General features: G+C 39.3%; 1 protein-coding gene across 6 annotated transcripts in view; it reads right to left on the bottom strand.

Moving 5' to 3' along the window:
* Positions 1 to 1,634: 1,634 nt before the first annotated feature.
* The window catches only part of ARHGEF12 (Rho guanine nucleotide exchange factor 12), a 154,298-nt gene continuing 138,865 nt past the window's right edge, over positions 1,635 to 17,067 (bottom strand). For all 6 annotated transcript variants that reach the window (XM_002822591.6, XM_009247166.4, XM_009247168.4 and 3 more), the window contains 10 exons: positions 16,051 to 16,126; positions 15,180 to 15,347; positions 13,938 to 14,025; positions 13,376 to 13,462; positions 13,156 to 13,235; positions 12,283 to 12,516; positions 10,248 to 10,718; positions 9,104 to 9,420; positions 6,155 to 6,224; positions 1,635 to 5,595 (listed from right to left, as the gene is read on the bottom strand). In XM_002822591.6, coding sequence (XP_002822637.2) covers positions 5,585 to 5,595; positions 6,155 to 6,224; positions 9,104 to 9,420; positions 10,248 to 10,718; positions 12,283 to 12,516; positions 13,156 to 13,235; positions 13,376 to 13,462; positions 13,938 to 14,025; positions 15,180 to 15,347; positions 16,051 to 16,126 — 1,602 coding nt within the window. In that variant the 3' untranslated portion in view covers positions 1,635 to 5,584. The remainder of the gene's footprint in view (positions 5,596 to 6,154; positions 6,225 to 9,103; positions 9,421 to 10,247; positions 10,719 to 12,282; positions 12,517 to 13,155; positions 13,236 to 13,375; positions 13,463 to 13,937; positions 14,026 to 15,179; positions 15,348 to 16,050; positions 16,127 to 17,067) is intronic.

The raw sequence follows: 17,067 nt of genomic DNA, 5'->3' as shown, positions 1-17,067 counted from the left end.
CAGCTTGGGCAACATGGAGAAATGTCATCTCTACAAAAAATAAAAAAAAATTTGCCAGGCCTGGTGGTTCACACCTTTGGTCCCAGATACTTGGGAGGCTGAGGAGGGAGGGTCACTTGAGTCTACGAGGTCGAGGCTACGTGAGCCACATTAGTGCCACTGCACTCCAGCCTGGGCGACAGAGCAAGACCCTGTATCAAACGACAACAACAACAACACAAAAAAAAAGATATGTATTTTTTAAAAAGTGGTCGTGAGATCAAAAAGATTGAAAAGTGTTGCATTATGCCATGCTATTTGCCTTTAATATTTAAAATAATGATAGCAGAAAAAAAGTCTTTGTACAGATGCCTCCCTGAAAGTTTTTAAAAGATTACCAAAATGTATCCTAATTAGTGTTTTTGATTAGCGTGTGTTCAGGCAGCCACAACCCTCTGATCACACGTACAAAGAAAAAGATCCCTTAAAATAAAATGCCTTCAACAGGTCGGTCCAAAAGCACTCTAATCAATTGAGGGGGAAAATCTAGAAAGAGAGCTCTACATACCTTAAATGATCTCAAACCAAGGCCTCTGCTGATGCTAAGGGAATGATGATGTCTCGCTAGTAAAAATAAGTGGCAAAACAAACATATTCCCTGACAGCTAAAGTTGAGGAAGCGTTTCCAATTAGTAACAAGAATTATCCTTCACATTATAGAGAAAATGGGAAACACCTACATCCAGCTACTTATCTGTCATGCTTTATGACATTTGTCATAAAACATCAAGAAGATAAGTTCAATTAAAAAGCAACTTTTTAATCAGGATAGATCCTCTTATATTTGAAGTTGGTATTAAACTTCAAATATAATATATCTATATATTATAGATATAGATATATGTTGGTAAACAAAGCCAGGAGTACAAACAAGTTAATTTCTGCAAAGTACATTTGAATAGTCTTAATCTTTAAAATGTTTAACTAAAAGATGGTATAAACTACTAAGCATTTTATTATGCTTATTAGCTCCGTCAGCCAAATGTGCCCCTCAATGACTGAAAACTAAAATATTATCCCAAGAATAAGTCAAATTACAAGTATATTTCAAAACCAAAATACAGCAAATGCCCAAAGTAAGTGAGCCTTCTGAGCTAAAATGATGTTGGTAAAAGCACAGAATTGTTGGTATGTGAAGAAGCCCAGCACTGGGGACAGGAATAATAGAGGCATATGCTTCATTTAGGGTAGGATTAAAACCAAAGTTATCTTCAGGTGAGTCATAAAAGCTGGCCTACCTCACTGAACTTTATACTTAAAAATAGTTACAATAGCAAATTTTGTTATATATATATTTCACCACAATTAAAAATCAATAATATACCAAAACCCATCTGATTATACACTTTAAATGGATGAATTATATGATATGTGAATATCTCAATAAAGCTGTTAAAAAAACAACAAACCTGCCCCACATGCTAGCACTGTCATGAAGGTTTAGCCTTGTTGCTAGGGATGCTCTAATAAGCAGGAAGATGTCTGACAGTCACTGACGGGAAAATTAATTACAGGCTCCTCAACTCCTCAACTTTTCTAATATAACTTGGACAAGACAAATCAACCAGAATACAAATAAAAAGTCACAAACTTGGTTCCTTTAAGCTTATTTAATATTTGAACTCTTATTTTCTATTTTCCCAGACCCCAGAAAACAGAAAGTTTTTAGATGACCAATATTTTGTTCCAGAAACATACAGCCTTATCAGCTAATTCATAAAAGAGCTATTTTACAAAGGTACATCTGGATAATTAGAACAATAAAGTCTTTTAGGCATTTCAAAATGTGATCAGTAAAAATACATGATTATTAATAAAGTTTTTTTAAAGATAGTTCCAGAATCTTTTAAAAGCAATTTCTGTTAAAGAGTACATGATTGTATGGTGAACAAGGAAAATAAAATGTTCTAGTAGGAAGAAGCTTATTAAAAATAACCAACAGTGTGCACATTACAGTTACCATTTTTGGAATATATCTGCTTAGCAGTTGGCACCTGGGAATGATGGGGAAGGCTTCCTTCTAGGAGGTACTTTTTTTTCCTACCAATTTATTATCAAAACCCTCAATACCAGTGGGGAAGGCATAAGGAATAAGGCAAAAGGAACTCTTTTCTTGAGGAAAGAAAAATTTTGTAGATGACTCTGAAAAGTGGTGGAAATATCAGGAAAGAAATGATTTATAAAACAAAAATTGTAATATAAAGGGGAAAAACTAGCCATTAGGAAGCTGACTGTAAGGTCCTGCTAATTTTGTATTTTGAAGTCCTATGCATATAGTTCTCAGTGGTGTCCTCTGTGACATATAGGGAAGGAAATATTGACCAAAGCTCTAGTATTTCAAAACCATGTATCGACTTCAGAGAAGAAAGCTTCCACTTTGAAATATGGAAGCCCCACGTATTACACCAAATTTACTAATATCAAGGAAAACAAAGATGCCAGTAAAGGACAATTCACAGGAAGCATTATTACTTTCTTTAGCTTCTAAAAATAATTTTTAAATGGACGTCTCTATTATCCCTCCTAACCCAAAATCAAATAAACAACAAAAACTTTTTAAAAAGGGGATTCATCCTTCATTAGAGTTGCTGTGGGAAAAAAGAAAGCCAAAAAGCTTATAAAATATATCTCCCATGAAATATAATACATAGTTACAATTTCGGTTCTAAAAGCCAATATAATTCAAGCAGTCCAAGTTAGGTGATTTTAAAGCATGCAAAATATATAGCTTTGAAGGTAGTAATCATGATGTTAAATTACAGCACTTTGGGGGCTTGCTGATTTGCCTTGATTAACTGTTCTCTGAAAAGGAAGGAGACACTCTACATGTAATTTGCCACTTCATAGCAAAGGAGCCATTAAGCCCACAGAAGAGAGCACAGTGTCACAGCAGGTCACTTCTATAGCTAAAATGCAGCCTGCTTGCTCTGGGAAGGTAGCTTTCTTTGTACACCACCCCTGTGCCCTTTAGCGGGGAAGTAGATTTCAACTTCTAGTCACGTCACTTAGAAAAAACTCCTTTGATGGTGACCAGTCTCACTCAAAGACAGGCTGCATATCTAATTCCATCATCCTGAAAGGAAGATGTCATAACCAAAGTCAAATGGATGTGATTATAATTATTGCCAAAATGAAATGGAAGGTGTGGGACGCCAAGTTGGGAGGGAGAAGAGAAGTTAGGTCGGTAAGATAAAAAGAACATTCAAAAATTGTGAGATATTTTCAGAATTAGACTTCATCTTGGGGCTTTGTTTGAAAATCTAGATATGAATTTATTTGGAAGTACTAGAGCTATGGTCAAAGTATTTTTCCAGTTAGTCCTGTTAGAGTTCCAAGGAGAAACTGAACTGCAGGAAAAGCAAATAATTACTAAGGACAAGATACTGGCTGAACTAGAGAAACTGAAATTTTGCTAACCTACAAGCTTCTTAATTGGGTGCTAGAGAATTACATAATTACCCTGTAGTGTGTGACGTTAAGAGGAAAGTTTTTATATTTACTTTTCTCCTGATTAATTGCCCCCGATGGTGTTAGTGTCAAGTGGCTACAGGTGTAACCCTTTTAATTGAGAGTGACATTATTTCTAGCAGCACAATGTAACCATTTGGTTTTTACTTGTCCCTCCTAAGAGATACAGAAAGTTCCAAATCCCAAACTTCATTTATATATTAGCTTCTGCTTCTAAAATTTTTAATCCCATTCTGAGTTAGATTATACATGGCTTATGACTAAAAATATAATTTCAATTTATAGATGAGGTCTAAAGATCCAAGTTGATCCACCTAAAGACACAGATCAGTTTAGGACAGAAACAGAAATGTGGACATAGATAAATAAACTTGTTGAGTAAGCTGTAGTGGTGTTATGAAAGTAGGCGGGCATCCCTTACCATTTGTGGTGAGAAAATAATCTTTGGACTACAGGGAAGCATTAAAATTACATCCTAGCAACCCACAGAGTTCAGAGGGCACCAATGAAAGATGTGAGCAATGGATGAACTCCTTGTTTATCAACAGAATTTACAGACTTCATTTTAGTTGGCAAAAATACTTCAAAAAATATATACCTAATGCACAAGGAAAACCAAAGAAAGTCAATATAATTAAAGGAGTTCTCAAATTACAATTCTGAAACTTATCCTCTGTAGGGTGCTGCTAATGCTACTATTCATCCTAGAGCAGGCAGTTGCCAACACCTTGCCTGCAGTGTCCAGTGTATGTGCTGGTCTGCAATTTTTAGGGTCAATCACGGCCCAGTGTGGAAAGAGCTGCAGCAGTGAAGTCAGAGGAAGTGCTTCTGGAGCTGGTGTGAGCAGTTCTGCCTTCACCATATCTTTCTCCACTCCACCCTTGGCTCTCCTTTTGACTCAGGGCCCTTTGGCACCATCAGTGCAAAAATTAGAGTCAAACCTCCAGGTACTAAAATTTTACTGGCCTTATAATCAGCAGTACCCGTGGCTAATGATAGCCATGATTCAACTCAGTAGTGATTCAGTTAGATAAACTTCCCAAACTCTTTACCCACTCCCATCCCACCCCTTCCTTAGCAACCCCCACCCCTGCCACTATCCAAAGCATTTCCATTTGTTTTTACTTCCTGCTCAATCTGCAGGGACAGTTTTACACAAGTGCCAATGTCTAATGTATAATTATAAAAATGAAATGATACCAAGAATAACAAATTTATAGTCAAGAAAATAAAATTTGCTTTCTTCTCCCACCCAAATCCCAACCCTCAATAGAAAAGACGACAATGGAAGAAAACACACCCATTTTCAAGTGCCTGCTATTTAGTATGTTGAGGATTCCTGTTAATTGTGGTTGATCCCAGCTACAGAGAAGAGGTGCTGGCCTCAGGGTGGGAGGAAGCCCATCCACTCTCTGATCACACCACCTGGGCACATAAGAGCCACAGGGCATAGCATACCTTTGAGGTGACCCTCAGAGAAGCAGCCTACTGGACAGCAGAGAGCTTGGAATACTGTATAGTGAAGAAAGGTGCTCCTCCCTTCCCCTTCTTACTTCCTCCTCTTCTTAACCTCTCTACCCAACTTCTGCATACCCCATCCTGACCTCTTTGCTTCAGGAGCAGTTGATCCTTGGGTGTACTAAAGACAAAGGGCTAAAACTCTCACTACTCAATTAAAACAAAACAAGGCAAATAAAAATTAAAATGTGCTTTCAAATACGGAATGAAGTCAAATAAATACATCTGATTTTCTCTTTTTCTTAAATCTAAGTACAATTTCATATCCTACACCCAAAGCTCTATACATTTGGTTTTTATTCTGAATCAAAATGAATTTCTGATAGTGAGGAGAGTAGAGTGAGGGAATGGATATTCCCTCACAAACAGATTAGTGCAGCTGCCACACTGTGAAGAACTAGTCCCACTCTGGGCACCTTGGGACATGACTAATCCCAGGTGGTTCACAGGCAGATCCTCTGTCACACTCTCTCTGCATCCACACTGGAGCCAGGATGTGGTGAGACACGGCCGATACTCCAAATCCAACAACCTGCAGTCACCTCCAGGACATGCGGCTCTAACTTTTATCTGAGAAGAATAAAGATACATGGAAATGATATTAAGAAAAAGAATATATTAACATTGCTAAGAATACCCATGACATCTGTGGCTGTGGTTCAATCTTTGTTTCTGAATCAGTATGTAAGCAGATGAGTACAAATTGCTGCACAGAACACAGATCCATCTGCAGTCAGGGGAGACACCAGCCACACTGCCAGCAGAGGCAAGTGCACCAACATCCGAAGAGGCCAAATCCTCCACACTAGGGAGTCACAGCAGTACCAGTAAGCCTCACACCGAATCTGTGATTTACTAGGCTTCCCACTGCTCTGCCTTCTGCTTTGAAAAGGTGAAAAGAGAGAGAAGAGGGGATGGTATGGGAACTGACAACTGCAGTTCCTCTTAGAGAAGAGTAGAGTCAGCAGGCATGAGCTTCCGCTTGATATATGATGTTTAGAAACAGGCAGTTCTTTAAAGACAGAAAAGAAATGGAATCTCAGAAGGTTTTCACTTCAAAGGATGATAAGTCATTTCATTCAGTGTAGGATGATTAGTCTAGAGTCTGGAACTCATAACTTTTACATACCTGAGTGCTTGTCTGTGAGGGCTGATCCAGCCAGCCTTTGGCAAAGAATGGTGTAACTTTCCTCCACCTTCTGTGAAATAAAACCCATAGGTTTTTTATTCAAACGTCATGAAAACAAAACAAAACAAAAACTTCTGAAAACAGAAAAGAAGCCCTTTTTACATTACAGGTACAAGCCCCCAAATTTCAAAAATGTTAACTTCATCATTAAAAATTCCATTAGTGGGAAGATAAAAGTAAATTTCATTCCTTTTACCAATTTCTCCACTGAACGAATAACTTAGTATTTTCCCATGTAAAAAGAAAGTAGAGGTGGTAACCATAAATGCAATTCTCCCACCCCCAAAAGTCACCCTGGACATGGTCCCGTCATCGTGTGCATGAGCTACAGTCATGCAGCACATAAAGACATGGTGGCCTGCATACACCATGATGGTCCCTTAAGATTATTATGGGCGGGGCATGGTGGCTCACGCCTGGAATCCCAGCACTTTGGGAGGCCGAGGCAGGTGGATCACCTGAGGTCAGGAGTTCCAGACCAGCCTGGCCAACATGGTGAAATCCTGTCTCTACTAAAAATACAAAAATTAGCCGGGGCTGGGCGTGGTGGCTCACGCCTGTAATCCCAGCACTTTGGGATGCTGAGGCGGGCAGATCACGAGGTCAGGAGATCGAGACCATCCTGGCTAACACGGTGAAACCCCGTCTCTACTAAAAATACAAAAAATTAGCCAGGCATGGTGGCAGGCGCCTGTAGTCCCAGCTACTGGGGAGGCTGAGGCAGGAGAATGGTGTGAACCCGGGAGGCGGAGCTTGCAGTGAGCAGAGATCATGCCACTGCACTCCAGCCTGGGTGACAGAGCAAGACTCCGTCTCAAAAAATATAAATAAATAAATAAATAAAAAGATAGAAAAAAATTAGCTGGGCGTGGTGGCGGGCGCCTGTAATCCCAGCTACTCGGGAAGCTGAGGCAGGAGAATCGCTTGAACCCGGGAGGCAGAGGTTGCGGTGAGCCGAGATTGCACCATTGCACTCCAGCCCGGGTGACAGGCCGAGACTCCATTTAAAAAAAAAAAAAAAATTTATCTGGGCATGGTGGTGGTGCCTGTAGTCCCAGCTCCTTGGGAGGCCAAGGCAGGAGAATCGCTTGAACCTGGGAGGCAGAGGTTGCAGTGAGCTGAAATAGCGCCACTGCTCTCCAGCCTGGGTGACAAAGCAAGACTATCTCCAAAAAAAACAAAAAAACAAAAAAAAAAAACATTATTATGGAGCACATGTAGAAACCTGGTGTGTGGCACTTAATAACGGCATTGCTGATCAGGTAGGGGAAATGACTAATATTCAGTAATAGTGTTGAAAGATTTGGCTTTCCATATGAAAAAATCTATGTAAATAAAAATATATTCTATCTAGGTTTGTGTAAGTACACTCTGCGAAGTTCACACAAAGATAAAAATGTCTAATGATGAATTTCTCAGAATATATCCCCATTGCTAAGCAACACAGGACTGTATGTAAGAACCGACCTGTCCTCAATGGGCTTGTCGATATCTCATCAGCTACAGAATGATACTACATAAAATAAGTAACATGAAGAGGGAAAAATCAATTATATGAAGGTAAAAGAGAAACTAAGGGAGACCAGTCTTTAACTCAAAGGCTAAGGATACTTAAATCTATCCCTCAAGTCTCTGGAGTAAATTATGTCATGAGGAAAATGTTTGGGCTTTGGAAGCTGTGTTTTCTAATGGCAAACTTTTTTTTTTTTTTTTTTTTGAGATGGAGTCTCGCTCTGTCACCCAGGTTGGAGTGCACTGGTGTGATCGCAGCTCACTGCAAGCTCCGCCTCCCAGGTTCATGCCATTCTCCTGCCTCAGCCTCCTGAGTAGCTGGGACTACAGGCGCCCACCACCACGCCCGGCTGATTTTTTGTATTTTTAGTAGAGACGGAGTTTCACCGTGTTAGCAAGGATGGTCTTGATCTCCTGACCTCGTGATCCGCCTGCCTTGGCCTCTCAAAGTGCTGGAATTACAGGCGTGAGCCACCGCGCCCTGCCTCTGATGGAAAACTTTAAGATAGGTCTTTCTCTTGGAAATTGCCACACAAGGCAGTTTTGCAATAGTGACATCTTCAATTACCAATCTACAAAAATCCCATTCATGACCATGTTTTTAGATTACAGGAGCCACTGAAGCCAATTTCTATCTGTCATTGGATTTGGGAAGCTGCCAATGTCACCTAATGAGTCACAGATAATAGGCTACAGAAAGTCATAGCATTTCTCAGCCTAGATTCATAACTACACAAACCCCACCTATCTCATCTTCTTGTTCATGTCTGACAGAGGCCAGCCAACTACCCGAAGCATTTTAGGTTCTTAAACTTAGAAACCCATACAAACACACAGTTCACAGAGCTACAACTTTTTCTGCTCTTGTGATAGTCAAAAGATAAACAATGCCGACTGGGCACGGTGGCTCACGCCTGTAATCCCAGCACTTTGGGAGGCCGAGGCAGGTGGATCATGAGGTCAGGAGATCGAGACCATCCTGGCTAACACGGTGAAACCCCGTCTCTATTAAAAATACAAAAAATTAGCCGGGTGTGATGGCGGGTGCCTGTAGTCCCAGCTGCTTGGGAGGCCGAGGCAGGAGAATGGTGTGAACCTGGAAGGCAGAGCTTGCAGTGAGCCGAGATCGCGCCACTGCACTCCAGCCTGGGTGACAGCGAGACTCCGTCTCAAAAAAAAAAAAAAAGAAAGAAAGAAAGAAAAAGATAAATAAACAATGCCAATCTCAACTTTTTACCAGGCCTATTCATGGATAATAGTCAAAGAAATCTAGAACCTGAACAAGTTTATTGACATCAGCATTTTGATCACCCTATTCTTCCCCTCTGCTAAATGTTTCTTACAACCAAGTCCTATGGATGTGGAAGTATGAGGTACCTTTAAGTGTTCAAGGTCAGCCTCTATCTTATGAATGTACTCCATGATCTGGCTCTGCGAATCTGCACAAGAGGAGGGACTCTGGATCTCAAAACAGGAATCCTCCATAGCTCCCCAGCGCTGCTGGACCAGAAATTCGGGGGTGAATGGTGAACCTGCCCCATCGGAGTGAGTGTTCTGAGGAGAATGCTGCTGCTGGTGGGTGGATTCCACAGCAGGGATGCCTGTCCTGGGCTGCTGGGTAAGTGAGGAAGCAACCTCCTCATCTGTGGAACTCTCCTGCACTGGGTCATAGCCATCAAGGATCAGATAGTTTCCTATGGATAGAGACAGAGTAGTTTGATAAGACCAGTGCTGCCATTAGAAAACAGAAATAGTATAATGTGCTGACAACTTCAACTTGAAAAGTTATTAAGAGGGGGAAAAGCCATTAATTCCTGAGTTTAGTTTCAGGTACATCAGAATTTCCTCACTTCAGATGAAAGCTAAACTCTGCAAACTTTCATGGTAATTTCCAAAAAATTTCATTTCAAAAGTTTAAAGCTGGAAACTACAGTGCCTAAATGATCTTGCCACCACTTCCCCTGCCAAACGCCTCTCTTGCCCCATCTCCTGCCATTGTCTCCCTCATCCAGTGTTCAATCACCACAAAAAGCTTGCTCTTTGACGCAAAGCCTCTGCCCCACTCTGCTCTCTGCTGGAATAGTCTGCTCCCAGGTACCCAGGTGGCTTTATTCCCTCATTTCACTGAGGTCTCTGCTCAAATGCTACCTCATCAGAGGTCCTAATCCCTGATCACCCTGTTTTTGCCTTCATTACTCTCTGTCCCCTCAGTCTGACTTATGTTTCTTCCTAATACTTCCTGAAGTCTATTTATTTGTTTACTTATTTACCATCCTTCTTTCCCCTAGCTTCAAGAGAAGACAGGATTTTTCTGTGTTTTATTCACTGCTATATCTCCCAGCACCTACGATGAGGTCTGGTACAGAGTAGATTCAGTATTTATCAAATGAAGGAATAAATATTGCACGTGTGTGAACACATACACACACCCCTGGATACCAATACAACATCCATTTCAAAATACAGGACAGTTAACAATGATCAAAATCAAAATCAAAGTTTAAGTGCGAAAGATACTTGCCTGAGATGCGTAAATTAACATCCTTCTCTTCCTTGTTAACTGCTCCATCACCTTCTGATGGATTCTCATCACTATGTGCTTCACGGGCATCAAAAAAGTGCTCTCCACTGTCATCAAGACCCCCTTCTGGCTCCATGGTAGGCATCTCTGGGGTCATAATCATGTGGTCCATTACTAAAATGTTACTTGCCTGGCTATCCTGGGGTGCCAGTCCCACTGAATCCCGCGGAGCAGAAGATTCAGTTGAAGTCCATGGACTGTAACAAGTTGCAATGTCACCAGTTCCAGTTCTAAAGGGCATATGTCCTTCACCAGAATGATAGGCCTTAATATTTTCAGAGTTCTGGATGACACTGTCTGTCTGCGGCCCCTGAGAGGCTGTCCTGTATCTTGGGAAATGTTGCCAGTCTTCCTGAGCGCTCTTCTCAGTCAAACCTAGCCGTTGCACCAGCAACTGCTTCAAGAAACCCACTAAACGATTTAGGAAGGAGGGGGGAAAAAACATATTCACAACTATAACCTCAGGCTGCAATAATTAAATTAGCTGACTTACCAATTATCTTTAAAAAGTATCTTTTAATGACATATTAAAATGTTAATTATTAATTTCATACAATCATTTTATTTCATACAATCATTTTCCATTTTGTTTTGAAGATGAAATAAAGCACCATCTTTTAGAGAAGATTTAACGTTAAACTAAACTTGAAAAGATCTAAGCATTCTGAATAGGGAGATACTCCTATTTAGAACTCCTGAATAACCAATATCATGCCTCTATTTTTTCTTCTATGTAACTAGAATAATACCCTAAAGGTACTTCTTAAGAATGTTGAAAGGCTGTGTTAAGCTAGACAGAAAAAGCTAAAAAGAGTTCTGCTTTTTCCAGATCCAGACACTATATGCATATTATTTCCTCTAATTTTATGAGTTACATACATTTACTGAAAATAAGAACCAATTTAATTTTGAATGGGCCAAGTGTATGCTATGAGGTCACCCAGACAATGATAGAGTTATTGGGACAATGTTAGTCAAACCATCAGAAATTATTGACTGTTAATTCAGGAGAAGTTATAAAAAATATTGTAGGTTTTAAATAACCAATTCTCTGCTCTCATCACTAGCTTAATGTCTGTCATGTTTCTTTAGGCAACAGGTTCCACTTAGGTCTCTCTCATCCTCTGTCCGTCTGCTCTACAATCACTTACTGAGAGATGCTAGGAAGTCTCACGGCTCTGATGCTCAAAGCACTATCTCTTCCTAACCTCTCTCTAAAGTTTCACTCCTAAAACTCTAACTTCCTGCTAGTTACTCACTCTTTAGTGTTTTGTCATTCATTATCTTAATCTTGACATGCTTTAAAACTGAGCCTATAATTCTACCAAATCAAAAAAAAGAAAAAAGCAGGTACAATGGAAGGAGGTGGGGGAAGCAGTGGTAGTCCTTCTCTGACTCTTATTTCTGACTAGATTAATGAAATTCTCTCTAAATATTCCCTTTCCTTTGACCTCACATTCAAACAAGTCAATTATTTTAAGCATTTGATGACTTCTCAGTTTCTTCTTATTCCTTCTGATAACATTCTAATCCAAACTCTTTTAGTCTCAGGCCAGACCATTATAATAGCTTATTTAGTAAGTACACCATTCCATAGCTCTTTCCATTCAAGTCCTTCCACAGCTCTCAGCCAGATTAATCTTTTTTCATACCTTTGGTCATACGCTGGCTTAAAAATTTCAAATGGTTCTCCCCAGCCAGAGAAATTGTTCTCAGCCTTTTTCCCACCTCAATACAACGGAGAGATATGCTATCCTCCCATTGTACCAGTGATTCTAAACCAGGCAGGGGGGTGGGGAGCTAACAGAGTGGAGTGTGTGTCTGTGTCTGTGGCAGGGGCCACTGTAGAGAGTACTATAATCTCCACAATAGAACTAGAAGAATAAGTGGAGTTTGATAAATCCACATACTTTAGGGATGGCACATCAGTGCCATACTTAGTAAGTATCTGTAATAAGTTATGAATAAAACTTACAATTTCTTAGTGCATCCAATGCCCACCGTTCTTCTGAGACAGGCAGGTGTGAATCTGGGATTACAATTTGATAATCTTCTCCAACTTCCTTTAGCGTCCCATCTGTATGTTGTTCCTTTGCAAACTGTCTCTCAGCCACAAACAGATCACGTACCTCTGATTTCCCAGAGGTACTCAGTGAATGAGACTGAGGTTTTGACGATATTAAGGTAGATTCTAATCCCAAATCTCTGTCTGTCCAATGGAATAGAAAAGGTAGACTATATCTAAACAAAGCTTTTAACTTTTAACATGAAGCATTCAGGGAAGAGTCAGAAAAAAAAAAAAACCCATAAACTACAGAGATCATCTGTTAAGCAAAATATACAGCACTTAGAGCAGTGTTATACTGACACACAGAAGGCTCAAAAGCAAAGTTTGTTAAACTGAATCTCTGATGCTGGGACCTGCATAAACCAAACAGTATCAAAGTTTCTTTGCATTTTATTTCATTTCATTTCATTTCATTTATTTATTTATTTCATTTTTTTTTTTTTTGGTGTCTCGGTCTTGTTGCCCAGGCTGGAGTGCAATGGCACGATCTCGGCTCACTGTAACCTCCGCCTCCTGGGTTCAAGCAATTCTCCCTGCCTCAGCCTCCCAAGTAGCTGGGATTACAGGAACCCACCACCATGCCCGGCTAACTTTTGTATTTTTTAGTAGACACAGAGTTTTGCCATGTTGGTCAGGTTGGCCTCTAACTCCTGGCCTCAGGTGATCCGCCTATCTCGACCTCCCAAAGTGCTGGGATTACAGGCATGAGCCACCGCATCCGGCCAGAATTTTAATAGATAATAGAGCACATTCTCCATTGAACTTTTCAGAAAAGTGTACCTGGACTCTGCAAACCAGTGACTGAAATGCCATGCTGTTCCTCTTTTAATTTTGAAGGATCTTCTTCATCATTATCTCCTCTGTAGAGGAAAAAAAAAACAACAATCTTTTACCTTCCTGAGGTACCTAAACATCATTGCAACAAAATGTAATAAGTATCCTAGTCTTTTCTGACCCAAAACATAAAATAAGTCCTACTACAATGCAAAGGAACACTCACTCGCCAGGTGTTGACTGTGGTAATGGAATTGGCTTTGTGGATTGCTCCTTCACTGATGCAGCCATCCGACAGATTAGGTCCTGCCAGCTTCAGAAAGTTGGAAAGAAATCCAAAATACAAAAAAGAAACAACAAAAGAAATATCCTTTAAATATACTCAGAAAGCAGAACTAAACAAAAACCAAATCAACCAACAACAACAACAACAACAACAACAACAAAAAAACCCACTCTGCCAGAGAATATCTTTATTTTGGCAACACACTATTAAGGTGAGAGTCCAAAACTATAACTTAAGAAAAATCTATGGACACATTACCCATTAAAAAAACTTCACTTGACATTCTGCACATTTTTTCTTTAGGAAATAAACCTTCAGAATAGAATCAAAATAAAAGGCATCAATCTAAAAAAGAACAAGTTCATAGTAGAACGTCTCTAAAAGAGTACAGAGGAAGTGCTTGGTTTCCATACATTATAAAAACAAAGTTAAGTTTATGGAATATTATGCTTGGGATAATGAAAATATTAGCTACAGCAAGGTACCCATATCTGATACATACACCGTCTTTTCAGAAACTGTCTGTGCCACCAGTTCATAAATCTGAGCTCCATTGTCTGACATGGAAATGACGAATAAAGCTTTGTTATCTGGAAAAAACAAGACAAGATTACTCTAATACTACGACCTGGGGAGGCCATGAGGGATGTTTTTAGGGTCTTGAAATAGTCTGCCCCTTAAATTAGATAAAGGTTATATATGTTTACTTTAAAATTCATCAAGATGTACACTTAAAATTTGTGCAACTTACCGTATTAACGTATTTATTGTACTATATTTATTGTACTTCAATAAAACAAAGATTACACGAATTAGCACTAATTCCACAATAATTTACTAGAAACTTTGCTAAAAGCATGTCAAAAATCCAAATTACTGGCCGGGCACGGTGGCTCACACCTGTAATCCCAGTACTTTAGGAGGCCGAGGCAGGTGGACTGCTTTGAGCTCAGGAGTTCGAGACCAGCCTGGGCAGCATGGCGAAACCCTGCCTCTACAAAAAACAAAAAAAATTAGCCAGGCCATGGTGGTGCATGCCTGTAGTCCCAGCTACTCAGGAGGCTAAGGTTGAAGAACTGCTTGAGCCTGGGATGCGGAGGTTGCAGTGTGCCAAGACTGCACCACTGCACTCCAGCCTGGGTGACAGGGTGGGACCCTCGTCTCAAAAGAAAAAAAAAAAAAATCCAAATTACCAAATTAAATGCTATTTACTCTTTTGCATTTATTTTGAACTGCACTTTTGCTAAGTTGTTAGTTAATAATATTCAGTGAGTAGTGGAGAAAAGAGGTCACAAATTTATTTTGCCGCCATGAAACTAAGAAGTTTTAAAACGGACCCCGTTGTTAATAGAGTTAAAATATAACTTGCCAGTCAAATTTGATTTTTAATCAATACTACATCCATCTCTTCAGTTTTTGATTTTTTTCTCACCAAATCAAAAAACATACCACCCTAAATGAAAGGCTTTTCATTGGGATCTATCAATGATTTGAACATAAAGAACCAAAGTAATATCATAAAAATTTTCAAATGCAGAAAACTGTTCACAGAATCGAGACATCCTAAGTAACTTTGGGGTATAAACCCTTAGGTCTCCTTCTAAGCAGTAAATTTCATGTAATTTGCTTAAGAATATAAAAATAGCAAGACTCTACACCACTTGTGTTATTTAAACAGCACCGAGCATCTTAAGCAACTTCACAATGAATCTGGAAATTAGTATCCTTCAGCGGACATACTTGCCTGTTGCCACTTGTCGAACCAACACTGTACTCAACTTAATGACAGGGCTAAACGTGTGTTTGCTATCAGCTGTAGATGCCAGAATCTTACTATGACACCTTAAAACCAGTCTATCATCCTGCTTTTGTAACAATACAAGAATGTCTTCCAGCAGCAATGTGTATAAATCTAGAAATAAAAGTGCAGAAAAAAATGGTAAGTACAGAAATGGAGAGGCGTTTGATTAACTTTATAATGATTCAACAGAGGAATTCTGTTTCTGTTAAAGCTACAAAATTTTAAAAATTGACTTGTATATTATCTTTTAAAATTTCATTTTCAATAATTCATTTTTATTGTATTTCATTGAAGTGTCAATCTGTGACCAACAGGAAAAAAAAACAACAAGCTGGGTGTGGTGGTGTGCGCCTATAGTCCTGGCTACTAGGGAGGCTAAGGCAGGAGGATCCCTTAAGCCCAGGAGTTCGAGGCAGCAGTGCACCATGACTGCATCTGTGAATAGCCACTGCACTCCAGCCTGGGCAACATAGAAAGACCTTATTTCTGAAAAAACAAAAACGGTTCCTCATCACAGACAGTTTAAGATGTACTGGCCTAAAGAAAGCTTACAAAGCATACAAAGACTCACTAGAATATAAGAATGATGGAAATAGGACTAAATCAGTTCTCCGCTACATTCCTAAATGAATATTTAACACATCTTACATATAATGAAATAACGCAAGCAGATCTACAAATGTACAAATAACACGAGGTAGCACTGCAAACTGCTGAGAGAATGGTTCTCTCCTCTTCCCTTTGTCACAGGAAACTTTCCTATTGCTTCCCTTTTGCCACTCTCCCCAAAACTAAAAGACAATATCAGACCTACCAATAGTTTTATCTCTATTCACCTTCCAAACCAATGGCCCTTCATGAATCATCTTCCTTTTCGTTAAATCCAAATTCTGGCAAAATAAAGAAAATCATGCACAAATAATTTCCAAGCACTCAGTAACATGATAATCTATATAATACAGTCCCTTTTAAAGAAATTCTTAATATAAAGTACACCATTTACATTCAACTATCATTATTGCTATTTGTCAGTTCTTGAAAATGGCACAAAGGCCATATTAAAGTAATCTGCATACAATTTTCTAAAAAGGAAAAGGTATCTTGCAGAAAAACATTCAGGAGTACTATCTTCAAACCTCACTCTAAACAGATGATCACAGATTATGAAGATCAAGTTACAAACATTCAGCCACTAGATTCTCAACGTATCCTTTAATTTTTCTATGAATAACTGGATGAGCATGGTACATATGCTTGTCTATAAGAAAGTGGCTTCTGAGTTCCAAGGCTCTAATTTCAAAGAAAGTTCTAAGAAATAGTACTCATGAAAAGTCCAGGTACTACTCAGGCTTGGTCTAAATATTAACAACTTATTAGTAACAGAATCATCTTTTAGTATTAGCAGCTCTAGAAAACTCTCATTCTTTGGAAGCTAAGGGGAATAAGCACATTTACGTGCTTGTTGACAAAGTATTAATATATGACATAAAAGTCTATTTTAACAGCCACCAAATAAATCTGCCAAAACCACCACCTAGTGAAATGGTACAAAAAGACTTAAAATCCGAAAAAGTTAACACATAAGCCCACATACTAGAAGTGGCAATTAGTAAACATTTTACTATCGTTCCTATAATGGTTCCAACTTTTATGCTTCTGAAGAGCCTCATGAGAAAATAATATGTTATCTTGTGTTACTAAATGATCTGGAAAGTTACCATAGTAAACAGTCCTACCCTTATTTAAACTACAGAACACAGGCTGGGCATAGTGGCTTATGCCTGTAATCCCCGCACTGTGGGAGGCTGAGAAAGGAGCGCTTGAGCCCAGG

The sequence above is a fragment of the Pongo abelii genome, chromosome 9, assembly GCF_028885655.2.
Source record: "Pongo abelii isolate AG06213 chromosome 9, NHGRI_mPonAbe1-v2.0_pri, whole genome shotgun sequence".
NCBI lineage: Eukaryota > Metazoa > Chordata > Mammalia > Primates > Hominidae > Pongo > Pongo abelii.
Note: the sequence above shows the minus strand (reverse complement) of the source record. Positions and strands in the feature narration are given on the sequence as shown.